Source organism: Equus quagga, chromosome 20 (assembly GCF_021613505.1).
Source record: "Equus quagga isolate Etosha38 chromosome 20, UCLA_HA_Equagga_1.0, whole genome shotgun sequence".
Classification (NCBI taxonomy): Eukaryota; Metazoa; Chordata; class Mammalia; order Perissodactyla; family Equidae; genus Equus; species Equus quagga.
Genome location: NC_060286.1, coordinates 31,894,832 through 31,919,114, shown reverse-complemented (window position 1 = coordinate 31,919,114; position 24,283 = coordinate 31,894,832). Strand labels below are relative to the sequence as shown.

At 40.1% G+C, this 24,283-nt stretch overlaps 1 protein-coding gene across 3 annotated transcripts in view; it reads left to right on the top strand.

Moving 5' to 3' along the window:
- EFCAB11 (EF-hand calcium binding domain 11) overlaps positions 1-24,283 on the top strand; it is a 130,998-nt gene that overhangs the window by 11,415 nt on the left and 95,300 nt on the right. For all 3 annotated transcript variants that reach the window (XM_046647051.1, XM_046647052.1, XM_046647050.1), the window contains exons 4-5: positions 8,735-8,836; positions 9,716-9,806. In XM_046647051.1, coding sequence (XP_046503007.1) covers positions 8,735-8,836; positions 9,716-9,806 — 193 coding nt within the window. The remainder of the gene's footprint in view (positions 1-8,734; positions 8,837-9,715; positions 9,807-24,283) is intronic.

Sequence of the window (24,283 nt, the reverse complement as noted above, 5' to 3'; positions counted from 1 at the left end):
CTTGAAGAAAGAGGGTTTATGCACAGATTAAATGTTTTTCCAAATGTATTGTTGCTCTCCTTAATGTTTTGACCTTGAAGAACAACTGAAATGTTGGCCTTGGTTTTCTGGGAGCTACTTACTCAGGTAATCAACTTTCCAAAGTTCTTCTGGGTAGCTGGGACTTGGGAATTCTCGTGCTCGCTGTAGCTCTTCTTCCATCCAGACAAGGTCGTGCCAGGTCTCCAGCATGCCACCCCACAGGGTTCTCTGTGCAGAACCCGGTGCTGCCCAGCTTCCTGGGTGAGGTCCAGACTCACATCCTGGATTGACCCTGACCTGGCAGAGTTCTGATGATGCACACACTTCACACAGTATCCAATACCCAGATCCCACTACTTCCCAAGACCTTCTGGTCTCCCTAAAAGGTGGGTCATTTCTGTCCAGGGTCCTTGTGAAGATTAAGAAGAGCAAAAAATTAAGTCAAAGCCATTAAAATAAGAACAGAATGTCTGAAGGAAAGGCAGGCTGAGAGAATTTGAGGGCAGCCAGAATGAGTAGCACAAAGGTGCTACTGATGTCTTTAATGCCCATAACCTAACGAGTATCAGTAAAAACTGCTTAGGCACCAGGAACAAGGAATTGTATTAGTAGGAAGAAAAAAATCAAGCCACTTGTTTGAGGAAGCAGCAGATCACTGTTGGGGCTGCCTCCAGCATACACTATTGCTACCTCTTTTACAGGGTTTTACTTCTTTACAACTCTTGCTCTCTTGACGCATTTCCTATCTTCTCTAAGTATAGAGAATGAAAGAAGTTTACAACTAGAAGAGACCTAAGAAACCGTCACCTATTCCCTTTATTAAAATAAGGAGACTGGACTCCAGAGAAGAATAGTAAAATATCTTCATCCTGGCATCTGATGGTTCTTTATTTGTTTACAAAATACTTTTACACGGTTACAGTGTTTATTATCGTAGATAATGATAGCTATGATTTCCTGAATCCTTATCATGTGCAGACTCTGTGATAAGCACTATGCATGGATTGTTAAATTTAATACAACTCTATGATATTAGGATTATCCTCATTTTATAAGTTAAAAAAACCCTGAAGCTTAGTGAGGTTAAATAGTTTGCTCAGGTGGCAACCTAGCTAGTAAGTAGCAGACCACAGTGATCTGATCTCCAGGCTTACCTCTCAACCAATCGATAAACCCTTCCCTTGATCTTAATAGTGGCATGGGTCATATTAGTCACTGTGACAGAGTTCAGACCAGTGTTCATTCCCCTAGGAACTTAATCATTGAGTTGAAGTCAGGAGTGGTCAGCACACATAAGGCAAGTTCTGTGCAGTTGCTAGAGGTTGATGTCAAGTTTGGTTCTGAGCTACCTGGTGTCCAGAGCAAATAGGGAATCAACCCAGGGCAGCGATCAGCATCTATACTATGGAAACTCCTTTTCTAGAGAGGCATAATTTTCCCTGACGTGGGATATTTCTTCCACAGTGTCTCATGGAGGAGAGACTGGATGAGTGGACATTGATGTCCACAAACTGTTCAATAAATCCATTAGTGGATTTTGTAGGGCTGTTGCTTAAACTTCGTTCAGTGTAGACGAGTGGTTTAATGCCAAACGTGTCTGGGCAATTCCATGAAGGGCAAGGACTGTGTGTGGTCCCAGATGATTTGACTTCATTGTGGGATAAATTGTAGAGTGTTTTATATGAATAATAACAGCTAAGACTTATGGGACTTTTGCTTAATATGCCAAATGCCATGAATAAGAACCATGAAAATTGCCCCACTGAATCCTCACACAGCTGTCTGTGTGTTTTTATTCCCAGATCCGTGTAAAATCTGCCTAAGGAAAAAAAGCAGAACAAAGTACATCAGAATTTTGTTTTCACTGAGTGATTAGATTGTGTTTTTTTTCTATCTGTTTTCTTATGTTATTGCCCTTTTAAAACAATAAACGTATTTTACTTTCAGACTTAAGAAAGAAAAAGCTTTCCAGGAACTTACTTTTAACCTTCAACTTTAAACAATGGAAAAATCGAAGAGATTGATTCATCATAACAGTGATTCTGGACTGTTGAACTCAGTTGTGCTATCTAGTATCAGTTGCATTGAAAAATAATTTGTGGATGATGAAGTCACTGGCCAGTTGGCTTGTATGCGTTTATTTATTACTATTTTGTCTGAGTTGTTTTGAGCCAGGTAGCTGACTATTAAATGTATTCTTTTCCTAAATTTAAATTTAAATCTCCCTTTTCTAGTCTTTTAAGCTCTATTGTAAACACCTTTTTTATTGTGTATGTTTTGTTATTTTGGGCTCCTGCCTAAGGAACTAAGGCCACGGTATCGCAGGTATAGCAGGGTTTTGTTGGTTTGACTTCAGATTTCAATTGACCTCTTACTTTTTTTCTATAATCAGGAAACACACATTACACTTACCTTCTCTTGAAATCATAATCACTGGACCGTTTTGTGGTATTGCCTACAGCTATTCACCTCTGAATTAACTTATTTAATTACCCATTTAGAGGATGCTGACTATATTTCATCATAGGGATAGAAAAGAATTAGGAGACACAGGTGCTGACCTAAAGACATTTAAAAAATATATAATATATGATAGGGAAGATGAAAGAAGTATTGTCACTTCTTTTATGGCCAGATGTCAAATGAGTACTATAGACAAGAAAACCTCAAAGAGTTTAGAGGAGGGCGACACTCCCTTCCTGTAGGAGGTGTGGGCCAGAATGGGATGTGGAAGGATGGGTGGGACTTGAAAAGGTGGAGAAGCAAAGAAGAGAACATAGTGAATGAATGAATGGACGCAGATGCCAGCTGCAAGCTTGGCCTATGCTCTGTGCTCTGCGGGTGCTAGGGTGGATGAAGAACTCAGCATGAGTTTAGATTTACCCCGCATACTCCACTCCCATGAGAATGTTGTACGTCATGTAGACTTTGCTGAAGCGCATCTGCTGACGGTGCAGAGAAGTGGCTTTCTCACTCACTCTCCACATCTAGCAATGGAAAAGGCCAGGCGAGCGCTCTGTCCTCTGTAAGCACTCTTTCTGCAGGCCCCCCCCGCGGGGTTTCTCTCCCAGACCCTCTTCCCCCACGGTGTCCACCCTCAGAGGCTGAAATCTCTTTCCCAGATCCTTGTCCGTCTTTTTACAATATCCCCTCTTTCCTGCCCTTCCTCAGATTTGCATACCCAAAGCTGTCACACTATTAATTAGAGTCCCACTGTTAAGCGGAATCCACCTCCTTGGTCTATTTTTACCTCCTCCTCTGAATATTTTTACCTTCCACACCAGCAAGGAGTATAATGCATACATACCTATAAACAAATTGTGTTCAGCAGAGTCAGCTGCCCTCATGGAAGCTGAGAGTTGGGCAAGGGGGCTAAGGACCAGTTCACCTAGAAGGAATAATGAAGCTTTAAATTCCAGAATAAGGTATCAGGACTTTGCACTATTAACACTGAGGAACCTTTGAAGGTTTATGAGCAGGAGATGTACATAATAAAAAAGGCAATGATTCCTGTCTATGTTTGATCGAAATAAGGTTTTATTGGTTCAGATTTCTCTGTTCTACTCCAACCTGTTTTCATTCTTCCTTTTCATTTTCCTCCCAAGGATATAGTAAAACTTGATTTCTCCCATTAAGGTAGATTCTTTTCTCTTTATTCCCTGATTCTCTGCAAGAAGCTGGAAGAAAATATTAGTCCTCTGGATTCACTTATCCATCTTACTGTGACAACTCACCATTGTTGATGACGCTTTCACCTCCCGTCCTTACAATATTTTTATGCGAACACATTTTATCTTTTTATTTTTCTCCTGGCCTCTAGAAGTCATAATCTGAATTTTATTTCTCAAACTAGAGAAGGCTTGCATTATACCTTTTAAAGGCCACTTAATCCTTTTAAACCCTCATTTTTAGGCATTTTTCAATCCCTGGAAAAATTAATATAATGGCACAGTGAATGTGAACCCTCCCTTTTCTACTAAATCTAGGACCAGACTTACAGTCTAAATAACTTGGTATTTTTATTGTTTTCTCCTTCACTCTCCCCAGGTTTATTGCAGTTTCTAATTCAAGTTCACTGTGATAGCCAGAAACTAGACTACTACATTTTCAAGGGGATTTCTCTGTGTGTACTGACCCTGAAGCTTAGAAGTGTGAACCACAAAGAAATATACATAATGAAACTTTCAAAGAAAAAATTTATATAGTTTTATTGGGCTTTTTGAATATATCCACCCCTGTGGTGAAAGATGATTACCCTCCTAGGGAAACTGCTTAAAAACAAAAAAGTGGAAAAGATAACATTCCTAGTCTGACTCTCTATATGGCAGATCTAAATCACATGCATTAAGTAGTTTGGCAAGTAAAATACTTTTTCATTATAGAACATGAAAAGGATCCATTTTGCCAAGAGTAGTTTATAAAATGGAAGGAAATGTTTCCAGTGGTTTGGAAAACGCACAGGCTTGCAGAGTCTGGAAGGGTTTGTAAAGATCATTGGTCCCGGTGTCAGTGGTCTTCAAGACGTGATCCTGGCTCCTGGGTCCTGTGGGGGCACTTCCAGGGGCAGTGCTGGACAGGGAATGGTGGGGAGCCCACCTCACTCCAAACCAAACAGCTCTACATTCATCTCCTCCACAATCAGGCTTTCCTGTTTTATACAGAAGAAACTTCCCTGCAGCTGAAAAAACAAGTCTACAAGGTACTGATAGAGTCCGACTACCCAAATGATTTCTGAATGCCTTCTGTAGACAGATTAATCAGAAATTCCAATAAGCGCCTAGGTCTGTGTGGTTCCCAATGTTGTTGTGATCCTAATGTGTAACTACAGTAAAGTGTGTTTAAGGAGCTGTTACTACTGGAGCAGTGTACACAGAAGACCCCAGGATGTGTTGGAAATTAGAATGTTCTGAACATATTCCTTCACCCCAGGGGTGGACACAGGTAATGCATTTCTCATTGGGTGTGAAATCTGATGGCAGTAGAATTACTGGAAGTCTTTGTGAAGTGGTAATTTTAGGTTTGACTATTGTGACAGCAGGTGGAGCTAGTTGTGGGAACGCTGTTTCTAAGGCTTTTAAAGAGCAGCACGATGTATAAAACTTAGACTAATGTGTTTGCACGTCAGAGCTTTAGGAATAGCAAACTATTATGCATTGGCTTTGGAAAGTGATCATGTTACGACAATGTGAGAGCCAAGCTGAATGAAAACTTCTCTATCCTTTTTAGAGAAGGGGCTTGCATTTGCATTTAATGCGTTTGCTTCTGTGTTATCATGGAAGATTAAGACAAATTAAGGGCGGGGGGGGGGGGACAGTGGGGATGTGTTTACGTAGCTTAACATTACTTGATAACCCTTAGAGGATTCACTTTAAAAAATAAGATATGCTTCTGTTTCTCTTCAGATGGAATGAATCTTTTTCCTTTTAAAAAATAAAGTATATGATCCTGCAGGAAAACAGTGTGAAAGAACTTGAGTATATATAGAGAGTTATTTTGTATTATTAGATTGTTTCTCTTTTTAAGTAGTGATAAACACATGGTTGAAATCCACATACATTTTCTCCTAGGAAAAACTGAAAAACGTTTGCTTTTTATCCTACAAGATTATGAAATAAAGATTTGACTACTTTATAGCTCCAAATACCAATGAGTTTTCTGAATATATAATTTAAAAGATATCACCACTCATGGTCTTTCTTTTTCTCGTGAATCACACATTGAACCATGGAATTGTGCTTTTTTTTCCTTATCGTTTCCCTATATCAGATGCAGTGATAAGTAAAGAGCAAATATTATGCAAGCATTCCTTTCCCTCTGAATTTTGTCTGCTTGTTTTTTACTATATCATATGTATTAAGAAATTGAGGTTTCTAAAATGATGATTTATTTTGCTCACTGTATGAGTAAAAAGTGACCTGCTTTTTGGCATTAGTTTACAGTTTTAAGATCACTTAAAACACATTTTAAATCTTGTTGCTGAAATCTAGAAATAACATCTTCCTATTATTTTATTTACTTATTCAACAAGTATGTAATGAATGCCTCCTGCGTGCAAGGTATCATGCTAAACACTGGGGATACAATTTTGAACAATTTATAATGCTTTCCCTCAGTGTGTCTCAGGCAGACAAGTGGCCAAATAATTACCATACCCCATAGATTCTATGGTTGTGTTATGAACAGAGGGCTGTTGGGTCACAGGAAAGGGACTCAGCTGGGAGAAATCAGGGAAGCCTTCACAGAAGAGGTAATGCCCTAGTTGCATCTGGAAGGAGAGATGTGCAAATTCGCTAGTGAGAGAAAGCACATTCCAGCCAATGTGCCCAACGCATGCGAAGGCATGGAGGTACAATAGGGCCTATTGTCCTGGGGAAGCATTGGGAAGTTGCTAGCAAGGCTGGAAAGGTAGACTGAAGCAAGATTGTGAAGGACCTCGTAGGATGTGCCAAGATCAGTGAAGATACTATTCAAGAATTTCAACTAGTCTAGATGCTGTGTAATTGATTAGCTTTTGATGTTCATTAAACTAAAGTTATGGATTTGATCCTGTGGAAACATGGCCTGGTGACTTCAATTTTAACCTCAGCTACAGTTTTAGATATGTTCTCTGGTCATAAGCGTGATTTGATGAGAATGAAACTGCATCAATACATATCTTTAACTACTTTGGGCGAAAAATGCTACATAGACTAATTTGTTGTGATACATATTTATTGAGCATGTGCCAAGCACTGTGGTAGGTGGGAGGAGATATGCCCTGTGGCCTAGTGTATCCAGCTGCCTTCCAGACTTTTGCTCTTGGTTGTCTTCAAAGCACTGAACAGTTAACACATCCAAATCCAACTCCTCATCTCACCCCAAATCCTGCTCTTCCCTTAGGCTGTCTCATCTCTTTAAATGATTCCTCAAACCACCTAGTGCTCAAGCCAGAGCCTGGGGGTTCTTCTTCACCCCTCATCTATTCTGAGATAGATCTGGAAACCTTCCACTCCTCTCCGTTCCTACTGCCAGCACCCTAGCAACTGCGTCTCTTGCCAGTACCTTCCTCACTGGTCTCCCTTTTTACATTTTTCCTTTCTCCTCAATCCTTTTTCAAGACAATAGCCAGAATGATCTTTTAAAAATCTAAATCAGGTTGTGTTACTTTCCAATTCAAACCTCATATTGACTTCCTATCGCAGCTTAAACCTAAATTATTTCCTGTGGCCCCCAGGGCCTGTGCATTCTGGCCCTGCCCATCTCACCAACCCTGCCCTGTGTTGCTCTCTCTCTCTCACTATCTGCCAGCCACTATCCTGTTTTTCATTTCTCCTCCTTCCCACCCCGTGGCCTTGGCACATGCTGTTTCCACTGCCTGGAATGATTTTCTTCCCATCCTTTAGCCAGTTGGTATCTTCTCGTCATTTAGGTCTTAGCTTAAATATTACCTCCTCTAAGAGATCTCTCCTTCACCACAGTCCACTCTGCAGGAGGATTCCTGTGATGCTCTTTCCCAGTCTTCTGTTTCTCCCCTCATTGCACATGCCACAATTCATGATTATGTGTGTGTTTGCAGTTGAACCTCTGTGATCACTGTCTCCCCCACTAGACCAGGAATTCCCTTGGTATCATGCTAATCTGGAATCGTGTGTGTTCTCTTTTCCCCTCTATTTCCAGAGCCAAACACAGTGCCTGGCACGCAGTGGATCTTAAAGATTTGTAAAAGAATCATTTAAACACATAAAGATAGATTAACTTTTCTAGTTTTTAATTCTTTAACTACAATAAGAAAAACATGGAAAATTAAGAAAACTATTTTCTACATTTTTTTTAACCATTGGAATGATTTTAGGAAAGGCATACAGCTCAGCATTACCTCACCAAAAGGAAAAGCATGCAAGTTCTTAAAAATTAGCATGTGGTTATTGCATGATTTGGGACTATTTTTAAAACAAGGATGTGTTTTTTAATGGAAATCCTGAGTTATAAAAATGAGTTGCTCTTTTTATATATTTAGGGCTCAATTCACCAAAATGTTTAAATTCTTGGCTCTGCTCTCTAAACCTGCTACAAAGATCACATTAGAATTCATTTTAATAGACACTGTAAGCACAGTATCCAATCTCATATGATCATGCTGGGCTCTTTTATTATGAGAATCACAGGAAGCAGAGCCCGAGGCTGCAGAACAGTCGTGGGGTGTACCCAAGACTGGGGACAGTGCCAGCTCTATTGTTCATGGGATATTCTCTCCACCTTTATCTGTGGCGTGCAACTGGTATTGACTTTTGAGAAACTACTTCTTCACCCCGGTCTCCCAGTTGGAAAAAACCCTGCCGTAATGACATCTGGCTAGGAAAAAAGGGATCAAGGAAGCATAAGGAAAGAAAAATGATGAGACCTTATTTAATAAGTAGTTTCAGGCCTGTCTGTAGGATCTGTTAGGGGGAAAACTGTTACACTTTTTCAAGGTCACCATTCCTTTATCCCCTGGAAAAGCTCAGTGAACTCCAGCAGTCTATTATTCTTGCGATCGATTGCTGTGCATTGGGTCTACTTAGCATGCGGCAAAATGTCTTTTTGACTTTATAGATCTTCAAGAATGAGTGCTGTTTGCCAAAATTATGGTAAAATTTGTTTGTGATATGTATCGCTTTCCATTTATGTTTTGTTTTCTTTTTCTTATAGAGGAAGACAGTCATTTTTGGCAAATTGTTTTTTTCCTAACTTTTAGGTATATTACTAGGGGAGTTTTTAAATATTGTAAGGAAAAAGAAGGAAGCTCAACTATATCGGAATGAAATAAGACACATCTTCACAGCTTTTGACAGGCACTGTAAGTATCTTTAAACTGTTTTGATATTAAAAAAATTACTGTTAAGGAGCTGAGAATGGGAACATGAACTCAGTAAATAAGATAATCAGTATACCTGGGAGATTACTTTTCTGTATTCGTTAGCTATTACCTTAGGTGTTGGTGCAAATTTTTTTTCTCCATCATAATCTTAAAGTCTTGACTTTTACCGTGGATGAGATATTTACAGTTATATAATTGTACTTATGATTTGCCTGTGTTGTAATGGGGACAGTAAAAGGGCTGGCCCTATGGGGATGTAGGTCATGAACCACCTACGGAAGTGTGGGAGGCATGTGGCTTTTTCCTTTGAGTCCTGCTTTGACTCACACATGTTTGGAGAAGGTGTATTCCCACACCAGGTATGGCTGAAAGGAATAGCTTTGGACCCCCTACACCCCATAGATCACGTACAGGACGAAAAGACTCATGGAGTCCAGGTTCAGTGTCTTGGCTGCTGTCATTATTTCCCTCTAAATACTAATATGTTATAATTCTAACATCAAGAAAAAACCTGAATTTCAAAGAATAAATTGTTTTGGCAATTTGCAAAGACTTGAAGTCTAATGGCGTTATTGCAATATATGTCTCTAGAGTCCTTTCCCTGGACTCAGAGAACCAGCCAAATGATAAGGCTGGAAGTGACCTTCGAGATCAGCTGGGACTGTGCTAAAGGAGAGTAGTACTAGATTCTCAAATTCTTCCAATGAGACAATCTCAAATTACCTTATCTGTAAAATCAACTAAAAGGGACTGCTTTTCTCCTAGTAATATATTAAAGTTTCACACACATATTATGACTGAAATAATTCATAGGGTATAAAGAAGTAAGTGAATGTTTTATATTTTGTTTCCAAATAGATCGTGGATATTTAACTTTGGAAGATTTCCAAAAAGCATTTAAGCAAGTGGCTCCCAAGTTACCAGAAAGGATTATTCTCGAGGTGTTCAGGTGAGGCGCCAAAATCTCGATGTACACCCATGCCCTGATTTACCGTTCACTTTTACAAGTTTTCAGTCTTCTGGACAATACTTATTTATGCAGATTTTTCACTAATGAACTTTTCATCTCATGGTATATTGTCATGGTCCAGGTGATAAATTCATAGTTAGCTATTAGTCCATCTATACCCTTGACAGTGGGGTGCCTGCACACAAGGGAGGTGTGTAAAAACATTTGTTGGTAGGGGTGGGACAGGAGCAGGAAGAAAGCAGAACGTCTGCTTGTATTTATGTATTGGCCAAAAAAAAGAAGAAGCTTTATTAATATTTAGCATGGATGCTGGTGTTCTCCGTGGTCTGTATGTCATCAGACACAGGCTACACATGGTTCTTGAGTTGTCTGGAAAGAAGAGTTGAGGTTGCTTAATGGTGGCCCCCTCATTCATTTGCTTTCAAAGTTATTGATACATGTTGCAGTTCACTCCTATCTGATAAAGTAGATTTAAAGCTTATATTGTTTTTATAAACTAATCCTGACAAAATGGGCAAGTGGCTTAAAAGGAGTTTCTGTTAGGAAACTACTGATTGAAGGTAATATGAATAGTGCAAACACATGCTGACGTGAGAAAATGGCAGAGCTGACTCTTCTCTGACTCTTACCATTAGCTCTTCATCAGCCCTGTAACCAGGTGTATTAATTAGGGTTCAGTATAGTAGCAAAAGACAGAAAACCCAGAATACCAAAGTTCAAAAAAGAGAGCAATGTACTTCTCTCTCCCATAAACACAGGCAGTCTAGGGCTAATTTGATGGCAACACAGTCACGAAGGACCTGATTTCCTCCTTGTTGTTCTGGCTTCCTCAACACCTGGCTTCTCCTTCTTGCTTCAAGATGGTTGCTTAGGTTTCGGCCATCACATCTGAATTCCGGCTAGGTAGGAGGAAAGGGAGCGGAAGACATGCCTCTCCTTTTAAGGCTATCCATTATTTCTGCTTACATCCCAGTGACCAAAACTTAGTTCCAAGGCCATGTGTCCCTGTAAGTGGGGTGGGGGCTGGAAAATGTGGTCTTTGCTCTGGGCAGCCATGTGTGCTCCAATGGAGTTTCTGGTACTGAGGAAGAAGGAGAGAATGGATAGTGGGGGACATCTGGCAGGTGTTCCCATTTGGGATAAAAGTAATTCAATGAAATCTGACCAGAAACCAGCCCTGTCCAGAAGAAATTATCAAGCAGGTTATTTGCAATGAGGATTTGCACTCACTGTCATTAACAGTGACGTGTATGAGATTCCTTTGCTGCATCATTCACAAGCAAGTTATTGAGCAAGCTACTGAAGGAGAGCAGAGAAATTAAAGCCAGATGCAGACAGAGTGCTAGAGGACAGTATTACTTAGTTGATTGTGGAACAGCAAGGCCTTTAAAATACAGTAGCATTGGGCCAGCCCTGGTGGGCTAGTGGTTAAATTTGGTGCGCTCCACTGCAGCAGCTCGGCTTCGATTCCCGGGTGTGGACCTACCAGTTGTCTGCCAGTGACCATGCTGTCACGGTGCTCACATACAAAAAGAGGAAGATGGACAACAGATGTTAGCTCAGGGTTAATCTTCCTCAGCAAAGAAAAAGCATAACAAAACAGTAGCATCTTTGTATACACTTTGTGATAAGATGAGTGGTGAATGTCAATGTAGTTCTACGTTGCCGTTTTTAACAAAAGAACAAAGAATTGTTACTTGTTTTCCTTTTACAAAAAGACAAGTGTCCAAATTTGTTGACCTTCATGTGTTAAACGGTTTCAGTAGGTACTACCTCATAGACATTTTTGAAAAATACACTTGAATATAGCCCTTCAGGGTAGAAGCTGTGTTTTAACAATGAGTGAGGAAGTAACTGTGTCTCGAGAAAAACTCATGCCACCAGGAGACCATTTTTGAAAATGAATGTTTGGAAATGTGATTCTGTTTTAAAAAATGATGTGTGTCACCTATTAAAACCCTTCACATCTGCATGTTCAATAAGTTGCAAATGGAATGTCCTAACCTGGTGAAAAAAATCTTACAAAGTTTCAGTGGTTTTAGAACACAAGCTTTGAAAATATAAAAATGCAATAACTTTAATAAGTTTTCAAGAGCAACTAATTGATATCAGGAGAGATGGATGTTTACTAGTTGAAATTTTTTTAGCAATAACAACAAAATGATAATTAAAAAACAACCCCCCTAAACCTCTCGTTATCGGAGAATGGAATTAGAAAGCGAAGGATTCAGCCCTGTTGCCCTCTTCCTGTTTAGATCTACAAATCCTCATGAGGCGTCTCTGACAGCCATTGAAACCAAGTGCGTATTAAAACAAACTGAACTTTAAATTGCTCAGTCACAAAGGATTAAACCAACATGTTCCGAAATAATAAAGTCTATCAAATCACGATGTTCTTGTTAAATATTATTAATTATTTCTAGTGATGGCAAAAGTCATTTGCCAGTAACAAGTAAAATATTTGTCTCTTTCATTCTTTAGAAATTTCTGTTCTATTTTATAATGTGCATAGTATGTCAGTATAGTACCACATGTGCATATAATCTATCAATAAAGATATTCATATGCCCACCAATCTTGTACTTCCCAGGACTGTGTGATCAAAACAGTTGGGAGACCACTGCAGTATGCAGACAAATCAGGCATTTTAGTTAATTAAACCCACCCTGTTTAAACTTTCATTTGTATTATTACTTATAGCACCACAATCCCTAAACCAGGATAAATGATGCATAGGTATTAAATGAAGTTATGAAACCAAAAAAGGAGAGAAAAATATTTCCTCTGAGTGTAAATTGAAGCAGGCTGAAGAAACAGAGATGTCTAACTTCCACACATCTCCGGTTCTGTGGTGCAAACAATTTTCAAGAATGAGGAAAAGAAAATCAGGTGCTGAGGGTGTTAAGTGATGCAGAATTACATAACATTTCCAAGGTTAGACACTCACTTTTTGAGAAGCTTGAGTGACATCTGACTTAATTGAGAGTGTGAGTGGAGTTCAGGTCCACAGTGACCCAGGGGAGAGCTGATGTTTGAAGACCACCCTAAGAACACAGCTAGAGGGGGAGTCTTCTCATTCAACCAGAGTCATCTGTGGTTGAACAAATGAAGAAGTTTTCATAATCTTCAATTCTGTGACTGCCAGATTCTTCCCCAAGGAACTTCTAGAGATCAAGAGTAGTTGCTTTCAGCACTTGCCCATGTTACACTTTCATTTACAAGCCAACCACAACAATAAAACCAACCAAACAACCAAAACAAACAATCCAACAAGACAGACTTGGGGCAGAAGGCATCAATAAAATCATCTCATTTTAGAACATGATGGAAACACTGGTGTATCATTCATTAAATCTGAGGGCATTACAAGAACTAAATGAGATATATTTATAAGGTTTGTGAATTGTTGCCTAACTACCCTGGCGATGTTTACTTTACTGATTTTATGGTGAATAAAAGCAGTGTGGTTTTTAAAAATATATGTTGTCAGGGTTTATAACATTCACGTTTTGTCCTGCAATCATAATGTCGCTTGTTTTAGTCTTAGTTCTCCAGTTATATGGATTCAAAGCTCACCTCCAGACCTCATGCCATAGTTTCTACTGAGCTTAAGTTTATCCTTGGCAGGGGTCATAAGAATTGCTCTCTGGTGTCTTTCAAGTTCAGAAATGTTTATCTGGGCCATTGTCCTTGAATAAAAGCTTATGATGGGTTGAATGTTAACATTTTCAAGTCCCTTTCTTTTTCTTTGAGAATGCTGGTTATGCTTATCTTGGAAGTCCTTTTAAATTTTTTGTTAATTTCTATTTCATTTGCTTACTTTGCTCATGTCTCTTAGTATGTTTTCAGCAATGTCTGTTCTCCTTTGTGCTACATCCATGTGGCTTTTTTTTTTCCTGTCATGGTTTTAGTTTCCTCTTACGTTTCTTTCTTGAGCTACATCTGCTGCTGTTTCATTTCCTTTTGTAATTTTGCTGTAACATGTTATTTTATAGTATCTCCCCTAAGCCTTTCTGTATCTGCTTTCAACTCTTGTTTTATAGAGGTGTTTGCTTTATTAGGGGAAGCAATGATTTTTGAGATTTTATTTTTAGTGGGTCATTGCTTGGGGGCTGCTAATTATAGATTTTCTCGTGTAAATTAAAGAAACAAGTTTTCTACCAAAGGAAGGGTTTTAAGGAACAAGTTACCTTCTTAAACCAAGAGATAATATGTTACGTAAAAAACAAAGACAAAAATTGGTACTAGCTTATATTGTCTCTAAAGATATCATAAAATGTTTAATATTTGGATTTCAAAATTTGAGATTCCTTTCAATGTTTGAAACTTTGCTTTCCACTTAGAGCTGATGATCATGATTTGGGTATCTGTGTAGTAAAATGACTGAATCTATATCCAAGATGATATTTCATTATGATTCAGAAGTTCTTAGGGAATTCTTTTCTTGAAGATCTTTTCTTTCTCCCTACCCACTACAAAGGGCAGAAGTTCAAGAGGTGTGAGAACCGAATGGTACTGTTTGTACAATGGGATGAATGTGAGATAATAGGCTGTTTCTAGCACTAAACGGTTAAAACAAAAAACATTTTTACTCTTTAATAGTAATAGAACTTACTGTAAACTTTATAGTGCTATCTTTTAAAAATTTTTTAACATTCAGAAATCTTCAGTGCCTTTAATAGGTAAAGTTAAAACTGTCAAACCTGGCTCTCCAACATCTGGTCCCCTTTTCAAACTCATCTTTCATTAGTCCCGAATTTCTGTGTTTCCCTTGGCGTGATGCTTGTTCCTTTGAGTGTGTGATGTGTATTTAAACTTTGTTTCCCCTGCTGGCAGTGCTGTTCTCTACCCCCACCTGTCCAAATTAGACCTGTCTTTCAAGGTCCTGCTCAATAAAGCCTTTTTTCTTTACATTGAACAGTCTTGTCTTCTTTCCCTAAATGTTGCTAGTATTTATGGTTGTGTATTTCTTTTGGTCAATTACTTGATAAAAATAGTGTTTAGGATTATCTCCATAAAATACTACAAGCTCTTTGCATTTATGAGCTTATCTCTAACTTCCGCTGTCCCCAGCATGTTGCCTTGTGCATTTTAAGTTACTTAATAAATAATTGTTGGTCCATTGTCATGTAATCCAAATACCCAGTGACAGTAAAATTCTCACTTAACGTTTTCTTTACGGTTTAATTTACTTCTTATAAACTAGGAAAAAGTACTTTAAAATGCAACCAGGAGCTTTATAACTACATGTGGCTTTGCCTTCCATTTTTCTTTTTCCACATGTGATTTTCATGAATTAATCTCTAATGGCCTCTCTCTGCTTTATGTTGGGGGCATTTTCAGTTCATGATTCAGCTTCAGCTGTCATCAGGGAGCTGGCTTCATGATCTTTCTTGACTTTGCCTGCCATCAGCACCCTGATGTATTTCTGGCTGGTGTTTTTCTCTGCATGGGTGTGTTTACTTCTCCATGCCTAGGAGCTTTCTCCATCTCATTGTAAGCACTGAGATTTGCACTCTCCTACCACCTGACAATTGGCAAAACACTCTGGGAAGCTTCTGCTTTCCAGCCATGAAAGGAAATGTGCATGTGCAGAAGGCCCACTCTTTGACCTACTGTCCAAGGTTCTGAGTGCACAGGCAGGTTGCCAGATACTAGGGTAATGTGGAAATATTGAGGCACCAAAATGCTCTCCACTCACGGCTAGAGACATTTAAAGTGATATCTGATATTTTTGGTATGAGAATCCCATTCTTCATATTACATGGGGAAAGTCAAAAAACAAAGAACCTCTAAGTGTCCCTCTTTGGGTATTAAAAACTGGTTGACAATAAGAGCATCATGACTTGTTGCCTAATATGTTTTCAGTGTCATGTGTCACTGAGGGTAGGGGCTTAGGAATGCAATTTGAAAAGGCAGTGATTGGTATTTTCTTGGCAGAAAGATCATGTATGCCTTATATCACAGCCATTATAGAGGGAAAGATTGTCACCAGCTTGGGTAAAATGAACTACCAGACTCTTCTGTTACACTGTGTGGAAGAGAGTCTGACAGAGCCAAGGGGCCTAAAGGAAGTGATTTAAGATAGCACTTGTTTTTTCAAATCATTTCCACCTCTTTTTATTTTATTTATTTATTTTTTTGGTGAGGAAGATTCGCCCTGAGCTAACAGCCATTGCCAATCCTCCTTTTTTTTTGGCTTGAGGAAGATTAGCCCTCAGCTAGCATCTGTGCCAGCCTTCCTGTACTTTGTGGGATGCCTCCACAGCATGGCTAATGAGTGGAGTAGGTCTACACCTTGGATCCGAACACGTGAGACCCGGGCCACCAAAGCACAGCATACGGAACTTTAACCACTCAGGCACGGGGCCGGCCTCATTTCCACCTCTTTTGAAGTGTTATTATTTCTCACTGTATTTTTTAGCTTCCTATAATTTCTTTCCACTGGCAGCGAACTTGTTGCATGTCATTTTCTCAGACAATCTCTAACAAGAGACACTTTCTCAGTCATTATTTTGTGCATCAGAATGATTCTCTTATAAATGTAGTCATGTGACCTCAACAAGATCAGAGTTATTATAGTGAGTACCCGCTGTGGTGAATATGATTATTGATCTGTAAGTATCTACATGCTTCTTTGTAGAGAAGAGTATAAAAAAGACTAGAAATCATATCTCATTCTTCATAACCATACGTAGATAGCCATTACCAGCTATACCTGGTGTGTGAGTGTAATAGCCAAAGAAGTAGACTTCTTAAGCTTCCAATTTTTATTTCACGACTTTTGTATCTTCTATGCAAGGGTGTGCTTTAGTTTTTATTTCAATTTTTTTGTTTCAAAATTTTACTGTCAGAGATTCTCTTTTCTGATGATTTTCTTGCACATGATCACTGAATGGGGAGTAGGAATGTGTGTAAGCTTTTCAAGCAGACCTCGAATTTCCTCTCTCTGGGGACTTTCACATGTAATATATTGAATAACACTGTACTTTAACAATCCAGCTATAGAAATAATTATATTCTAATCATTTTAAGAAAATACCAGTTTTTCAGAGCGTTCTCAGATGATTTCACTCCATGGACAAAAATTATACCCTTGCTTTTGAAGATAGTCCTTTTTCCAGTATAAACTTTAGAATTGGTGATACAGGCATTGAAGCTCAGAAACCGGACCAGGAAATAAGTCGACAAGAATAATGACTTCATTACCTAGATTTTCAAATTTTGGTTTCTTCAGTGAAGCTGACTTAGTTCATATTATCAAGGAGGTATTATTTGATTTGGAGCAATGTTTAATCTCTTTCACATTTAGAATGTCCCGATTCTGTAAGTCCCCTCTTATGTTAAATCCATCCAGGTGCAAATTCTATTCACCCTTCAAGGTCCGGCTGTTAAGATACTTCTTATCTTAAAAGCTGGCCCTACCCTACACCCCAGCCACCACCTTCCACCCCCAAAAGGAAATTGTCTCTACCCTCCGCTTTAAACTCCTAATCTGTCATAAATATCTTTCTTCTTTATGCCTACAGGTAGTTATTTGTATACATGTATTATTTCTAGTATTAGAATGTGAGCTTACTGTTCTAATACCTAACGGCACAGGAGGGTGTTTATCATCACACTCCCCACAGCACAGCACAGTTTTGTACGTGTTGGATACATTTTATGTAAATGAATGGCTTATGTAGTGAACAGGCTTTTTATTATTTATTTTTTGTTTTGCACTCCACATGCCATGCTGGCGCCATATTAAGGCTGCATACGTAGTGCAGTAAAGCTCCAGGGCTAGGAATCAGGAGACCTGAATTCTAGTCCCAGCTCTGCCACTTACCCAACCTCCCACAAATCACCGAGCCTCTGAGGCCTACACTGTCCTCACCTCAGAAACGAGGGTGTTGTGTTGTATCATCTGGCAGGCTTCTTCCAGCTCCGAAACTCACCGGTGGGGCTATCTATCATGGAGAGTGGCGAGGCAGTCTCTTTTATTTTCTGTGTGTATCTCAGATATTATTCAGAATCCACCACAGCATGAATACAGATGTGGTCTGTCAGTGTGACAAAGACTGCTCTCGAGAGGAAATTACTGGGTTTGACAGCTATCCAACCCTGGGTTTAGTTTTTGAGATGTCACTGTAACAAGCGTTATGGCCAATGTATCCAATTCCTCATCTACATATATGGGTGAATACGCTGTTCTTGCTGTAATAGCATGAGAGCTATTTTTCTTTTAATCCAGCTGTCATATAAGAAACTGCTGCCGTGGTTTCTTTCTTATGACCAAATGTTGCTAACCCTTTCAGTCATCCTCGAAGTTCTTAATAGCCGCACATCATGAATGTATTCATGCCATTTTCCTTTATGAAGAAAGGAGTCGATTTCTTATGTTTTTCTTTTGTAGTGGATAGCTAACTTCTAGGTGAAATTTTTGATACTACTATGTGTTATGTTTATAAAATAAGAAGAACTTGTACTTAATAAATTTGTATTTTATATGAGATATTTAAACTAACATTCTTTTAAGATGTCACAAAAAAATAGGCTCGGAATTAAGAGTTACATTTCAAAGTTTTGGTTTTCCTCCTTACATGGGGCCTAAAATCAGGATTAAAAATTTCTAATGCTCTTGTTTTTATCGTCTGTGACATACTGATCTAGAGTTTGCTATCTCATGTCTAGCCATCTTGTTTACCTACCACCTACCCACTCATTCTCCTCCATCAGCCTACCTTGACTAGAAACATTCTTGTCAGTCAAAGAGTGCTCCAAAGACCAGTAGCATCAGCATCAGGGAGCTTGTTAGCAATGCCTAATTTCAGGCCTCACTCCAAACATACTGAATTAAATGTGTTTACTTTAATATGATCCCTGGGTGATCTATATGCATATTAAAGTTTGAAAATCACTAGTCTACCCTTCTAGTTAAATTTTGGATAATGAGAGTAAATTAGTGTAACTTTTTTTCCCCACATAATAAGCATAATTTTATTTTCTTTTTTATTGAAGTATAGTTGACATACAACATTCTGTTAGTTTCAGGTGTACAACAAAGTGATTTGACATTTACATACAGTATGAAATGATCACCATGATCAGTCTAGTAACCATCTGTCACCATACAAAGTTATTACAGTGTTATTGACTACATTCCTTGTGCAGTACATTACATACCCATGACTTTTTAAAATAAAATTCGCATTACCTTTTCAAGTTACTTCTTGACTTCAGTCCCTTTTCATTGCATGCCAGATAATGTCTAGATTCCTTAGCCTAACATGCAAGGCCCTTACACACACGCGGAGACCTGGCATGCCTTTTTAGCATATCTCCCACCATTTCCCAAATCAAAAATTCTACTCCACTCTGATCTACTTGCTCTATACTCATCTTATCTCATTTCTCTTCTAGCGTTTTTGCTCATGCCAGGTTCACTGACCTCTCTTCTCTTCTTCCAATTTCACCATCCACATCTCTAAGGGTAATCGTTTCTCAGGGCTTAGCTGAACTCTCTCTTCTGTGTAGCCTTCCCTGATCACTCCAGCCCACAAATGTGTCTCTTCCTTAGAATTCCTGTAGCACTTGCCACATCAATGCATCTAATGATAGTAACCACAATAACACTGGCACCTAACATTTACCGCGTATTTACCGTATACCAGACACTGTGCTGAAGGAATCCTCATAGGAAACTCATGGGTTAGATTCTGTCTGTCCCCATTGTACACATGAGGAAAAAGCTTAGGAGGTCAAAGGACTTGACACTACTGACTAGTGAGTCATGGAACCAAGATTCAAACCCAGGCAGGCTGATTTCTGAACTTGGCAGTTCAGAATCGCGGTTATATTCCCTTCTCACTTCCTTTAAGAGTATGAGTGCCCTGAGGGTAGGAACCCTGCCTTTGTATCCCCATGATGCCTAGCTTGAACACGAGGAAGCAGGGCGTAGCTCTAACTAGACAGGTTCTTGATAAACCAGTTACGTAATTAGAGAGATTTTCCCTGTTCTTATGAGTTGGTTTTGTTTGGATATGGTTATATTTGAGATTTCATTTGATTATCTGCAACATAAACAAAAGGAACTATTTACAAAAACATACAAAGGGAAGCTGATGCAGCATTTTATCCCATGAAACGGTGGCAGGCGTTCCAGTTCAGGTTGCTTTGATAGGAGCCCAGTTGTTATGCGTGTTGCCTTTGGAATTATACCACAAAAGCAAAATATGGTGCCAAATAAACTGTAAAAGCAAAAAATATTTAAAATTAATAAATGGGGTTTTACAATTTTGACGGGAGTGGGAGTGCTACGTTGAATTCATGTCTTCATTCATGAATTCAGTCTCTTTATAAGGCAGGATTATACTTTGATTTACTTGCAAGACCCTTTTAATCAGTTGCTGTGAGTTCAGCCTTGTGTTTTATCCTTTCCAGCTTGCCCACATTGTCTGCTTATCTTCCCTCCTTGGTTGCAACCTGCCGCTGGAGAAAATCAGGGCAAAGTCGTAATTAAATGCACTACAGACTTCGTCTGGTGCCTCTTAGTTCCTACGCTTTCCCTCACCTCTGCCTGTCCGAGTTCCTAAGCCGACCGCGAGAGACGTGGGACAGGCACTAATACTAACAACGTTTACCATGCCCCCGCTCCCCTCTCCTGCCTATCACTCACCTCTACCCCACTCCCACCCATGGGACTTAGAATTTTACGATCCCAGAAACAGTTACTGGTGGCTAGACATGGCTGCTGGACTCTCATGTTGGCCCCCGTTGTCCTTTTTCCTCCCCCTGCTGTATCCTCCACATCCCTCCACCTCTGTTCGTCTTAACTGACAGTAAGCCCCAAGAGTGTTTACACACTTCTCCCTCCTTATCTTCACTTACAACCCAGGCTACAGGCCGAGGCTTTGTCCCAGGCCCCCGCCTTGGTTCTGATCTGTCGACAGTCCCCTACTGCAGGGCTGCACTCTTGAGTGGGCTCTGGCACTTGGACCTGCTCCTTGCCAACCTGCGACCTGGAGTGAGCTTACCACTTGCCTTCTTTCCACACTGCATCTGCCTCCTCCCCAAAACACGCACACCACGATCAACCAACTTCCCTCCCCTCTCCCATCAAGTGTAATGTCTGAGAGATCGCTGACCTCTGTATCCACCTTCCTGGGTCCTTCTGCTTAGATCCCCTGCTGCCTGCCCTGACTCTCTGGCTGCCTATCCCAGAATGGGACCACATTCCCAGTTCAGGCAGAAACTTTTGTGCCTACTTGACCCGTGTTTGGACTACCTGAATCCATCTGTACACACCTCCCCAGCCTTGGTCCTGTGTAATTCCAGAATCCTTTCCTTTTTAGCTGAAGTCTGGTTTACCTGTCACTCGAGTCATGTAATACTGTCCAGATAATTGCTGTCCAGGAGAACTTTCACTCGTCTGTCTTCGATTCCCTATTTCAGGGATGGCAAATAGTTCGCATACGTGCCATCGCTGTCACCAGCTATACCAGCTAGGCCAGCACTCTTCTGCTGAGCCTCAAAATTCTTGTCATTATAACACCCCAAGCCAATTCGTTAGAGTTGTCACACACGATGAGATTGACTTGCTCTCTCTCATGGTTGTACCAAACGTTTCCCACTGCTGTGCATTGCAGGTGACCTTGCCTTCTGCTTCATGGACAGGGTCATGGCCTCTTCTTAGGTTTCCTTTACTGCCTCGTCTTCACCTCCAAGCTTGTATATTTTCCTTCAGTTCTACTTCTAAAGAACAGGGGTCTCCTCTTCTTCTTCTTCTTCTTCTTCTTCTTCTTCTTCTTCTGCTTCTGCTTCTGCTTCTGCTGCTTCTGCTTCTGCTTCTTCTTCTGCTGCTGCTTCTTCTTCTGCTTCTTCCTCTTCTTCTTCTTCTTCTTCTTCTGCTTCTGCTTCTTCTTCTGCTTCTGCTTCTTCTTCTGCTGCTGCTTCTTCTGCTGCTGCTGTTTCTTCTTCTTCTTCTTCTTCTTCTTCTGCTTCTGCTTCTGCTTCTTCTTCTTCTGCTTCTGCTTCTTCTTCTTCTGCTGCTTCTTCTGCTTCTGCTTCTTCTTCTTCTTCTTCTGCTTCTTCTTCTGCTTCTTCTTATTCTGCTTCTGCTTCTTCTTCTTCTGCTTCTTCTTCTTCTGCTGCTTCTTCTTCTGCTGCTTCTTCTTCTTCTTCTGCTTCTTCTTCTTCTGCTTCTGCTTCTTCTGCTGCTGCTGCTGCTGCTTCTTCTTCTGCTTCTGCTTCTGCTTCTTCTGCTTCTGCTTCTGCTTCTTCTTCTGCTTCTTCTGCTGCTGCTGCTTCTTCTTCTGCTGCTGCTGCTGCTGCTGCTTCTTCTTCTTCTTCTTCGAGGAAGATTAGCCCTGAGCTAACATCTGCTGCCAATCCTCCTCTTTTTGCTGAGAAAGATTGGCCCTGAGCTAACATCCATGCCCATCTTCCTCTATTTTATATCTCTGTTGCTGCCACAGCATGGCTTGACGAGTGATGGGTAGGTCTGCACCTGGGATTGAACCTTTGAACACAGGGCCACTGAAGCGGAACATATGAACTTAGCTGCTGTGCCACCAGGCTGGCCCCAGGGGTCTCTTCTTTTTTTTTCTAATTCCTCTCCTTTCTTCCCATCTCATCCCCTCCCTTTCTTGTGATCTAAGACCTTTCTCTGTCAACCATTCCCTCTCCTGTTTATAATTTCCATCCCTGCCTGCAGGTATACTCCAATCCCCCTAGTGTAGAAAGCTGCTTCCCCCACCTAAGTCCCTACGGGTGGCCCCCTGTCCTCCTCTCCTTTTCCTCAGGTTTCATTCTTTGTCTTTTTTTGAGGAAGATTAACCCTAAGCTAACATTCGCCACCAAGCCTCCTCTTTTTCGCTAAGGAAGACTGGCCCTCAGCTAACATCTGTGCCCATCTTTCTCTACTTTATATGTGGGATGCCTGCCACAGCATGGCTTGAGGAGTAGTGCGTACGTCTGTGCCTGGGATCTGAACCGGTGAACCCCAGGCCACTGAAGCAGAGCATGCCAACTTAACCGCTGTGCCACTGGGCCAGCACCACCTCAGCTTTCGTTCTTGTCAGTTTCTCACAGTGTTCAGCACTCTGGGGACCCTGTCCTTGATGCTTGCTCCTCCTCAGCTTTTGTGGCACTGTATCATTCCAGTGCCCGTGATGGCCTTTCCCATTCATTGACCACCTGCTCGTATTACCTTACTGAATTCATGCAGTGATCCCACACATCAGCTGTTATTCATACCCATTCTGCAGATAAAGCTAAGCTCCTTTATTGCTAATTTCAAGCCAAACTGGACTTACTTTTCAATTATTTTATCTTTTGGTTAAAGAATAAAAGTCATAGGAAACTGACCGATAATCAAAATTATTTATTTGATGATCATGTTGCTGATACTTATTAATGGTCAGGTGTTTTTGTTACACCTCAAAATTGTACCTTTTGATTTAAGAAAATCACTGCTTAATAACAATGGTAGAGGAGACTGAATTTGTAGTTAAAATGTCTAAACACACTTAGCATTAAGTATCATTCAACAATCATGTTAAGAACATATTTAGAAACAAAAATAAAAGTTGAAAATGCTTTTCTTAACTCAAGTCTTCTTATTGTTAAGGTTCCTGGTCATCCATTCATGATTTCATACAGAAGTCTTCTCTGCCTTGGAGATGACGTATCAAGGCTCTCATCCAAGGAGAGGAGGGGGAGCCAGAAGGGTCTCACTCTTGTTCCCTTTTTGCGGAAATTTAACTGTGTTTGCTGGAGAGAGAGTATTCAATGGATACATGAATGAATGAATGAATGAATGAGCAACGTTGATCGAAGTTTACATGTTCAGATTACATGTTAAATTGGATAGAGCAGCTGTTGGTCCTTAATTTTATCTGGGCCTTTTACAAATTGTCTTCTTTACTGGGCTTTCAGTTCCAGATTTAGACTCGGACGCTTTAAAAAAGATGAACTTGACCACACGTTCGTATAGAGATTTAAGCTGCCAACCTCATAAACTTATTACGGTAGTTTTAACCTCTATCAGAAAGCTTTTACAGAACCCTGCCACCAGAGTCAAATTCAATTGATTGGATGGAACCTTCTCTTTCTTTCTCTCTTGTACATTGTCTAGTAGAGAAGTTTCTGCAGTGACCAAATTTGTCATAGTGTTGGTGCCATTCATTCTGCAGGTTGCAAATTGATCACGACAACAAGTGGCTGGATGTACTTTTCATAGACAACTTGTATCCACAAATTGGTTGTTTTGGGGAAAAAAATGGGACTTAGTTCTTCAGGAATACTTATTTTCACAGATTGAGTCATTGTACAGAGATAGGATTTGAACCCTAAGGGCTCAGTTGTGCTGTCTGTATACTGGTATCCACTGCTAGATGTGGTTGCATTAAAGAGGAAGGAAAGATAAATGTCAGTGTATATTCACATGGCAAATGGCAGCATCTACCTTTGAG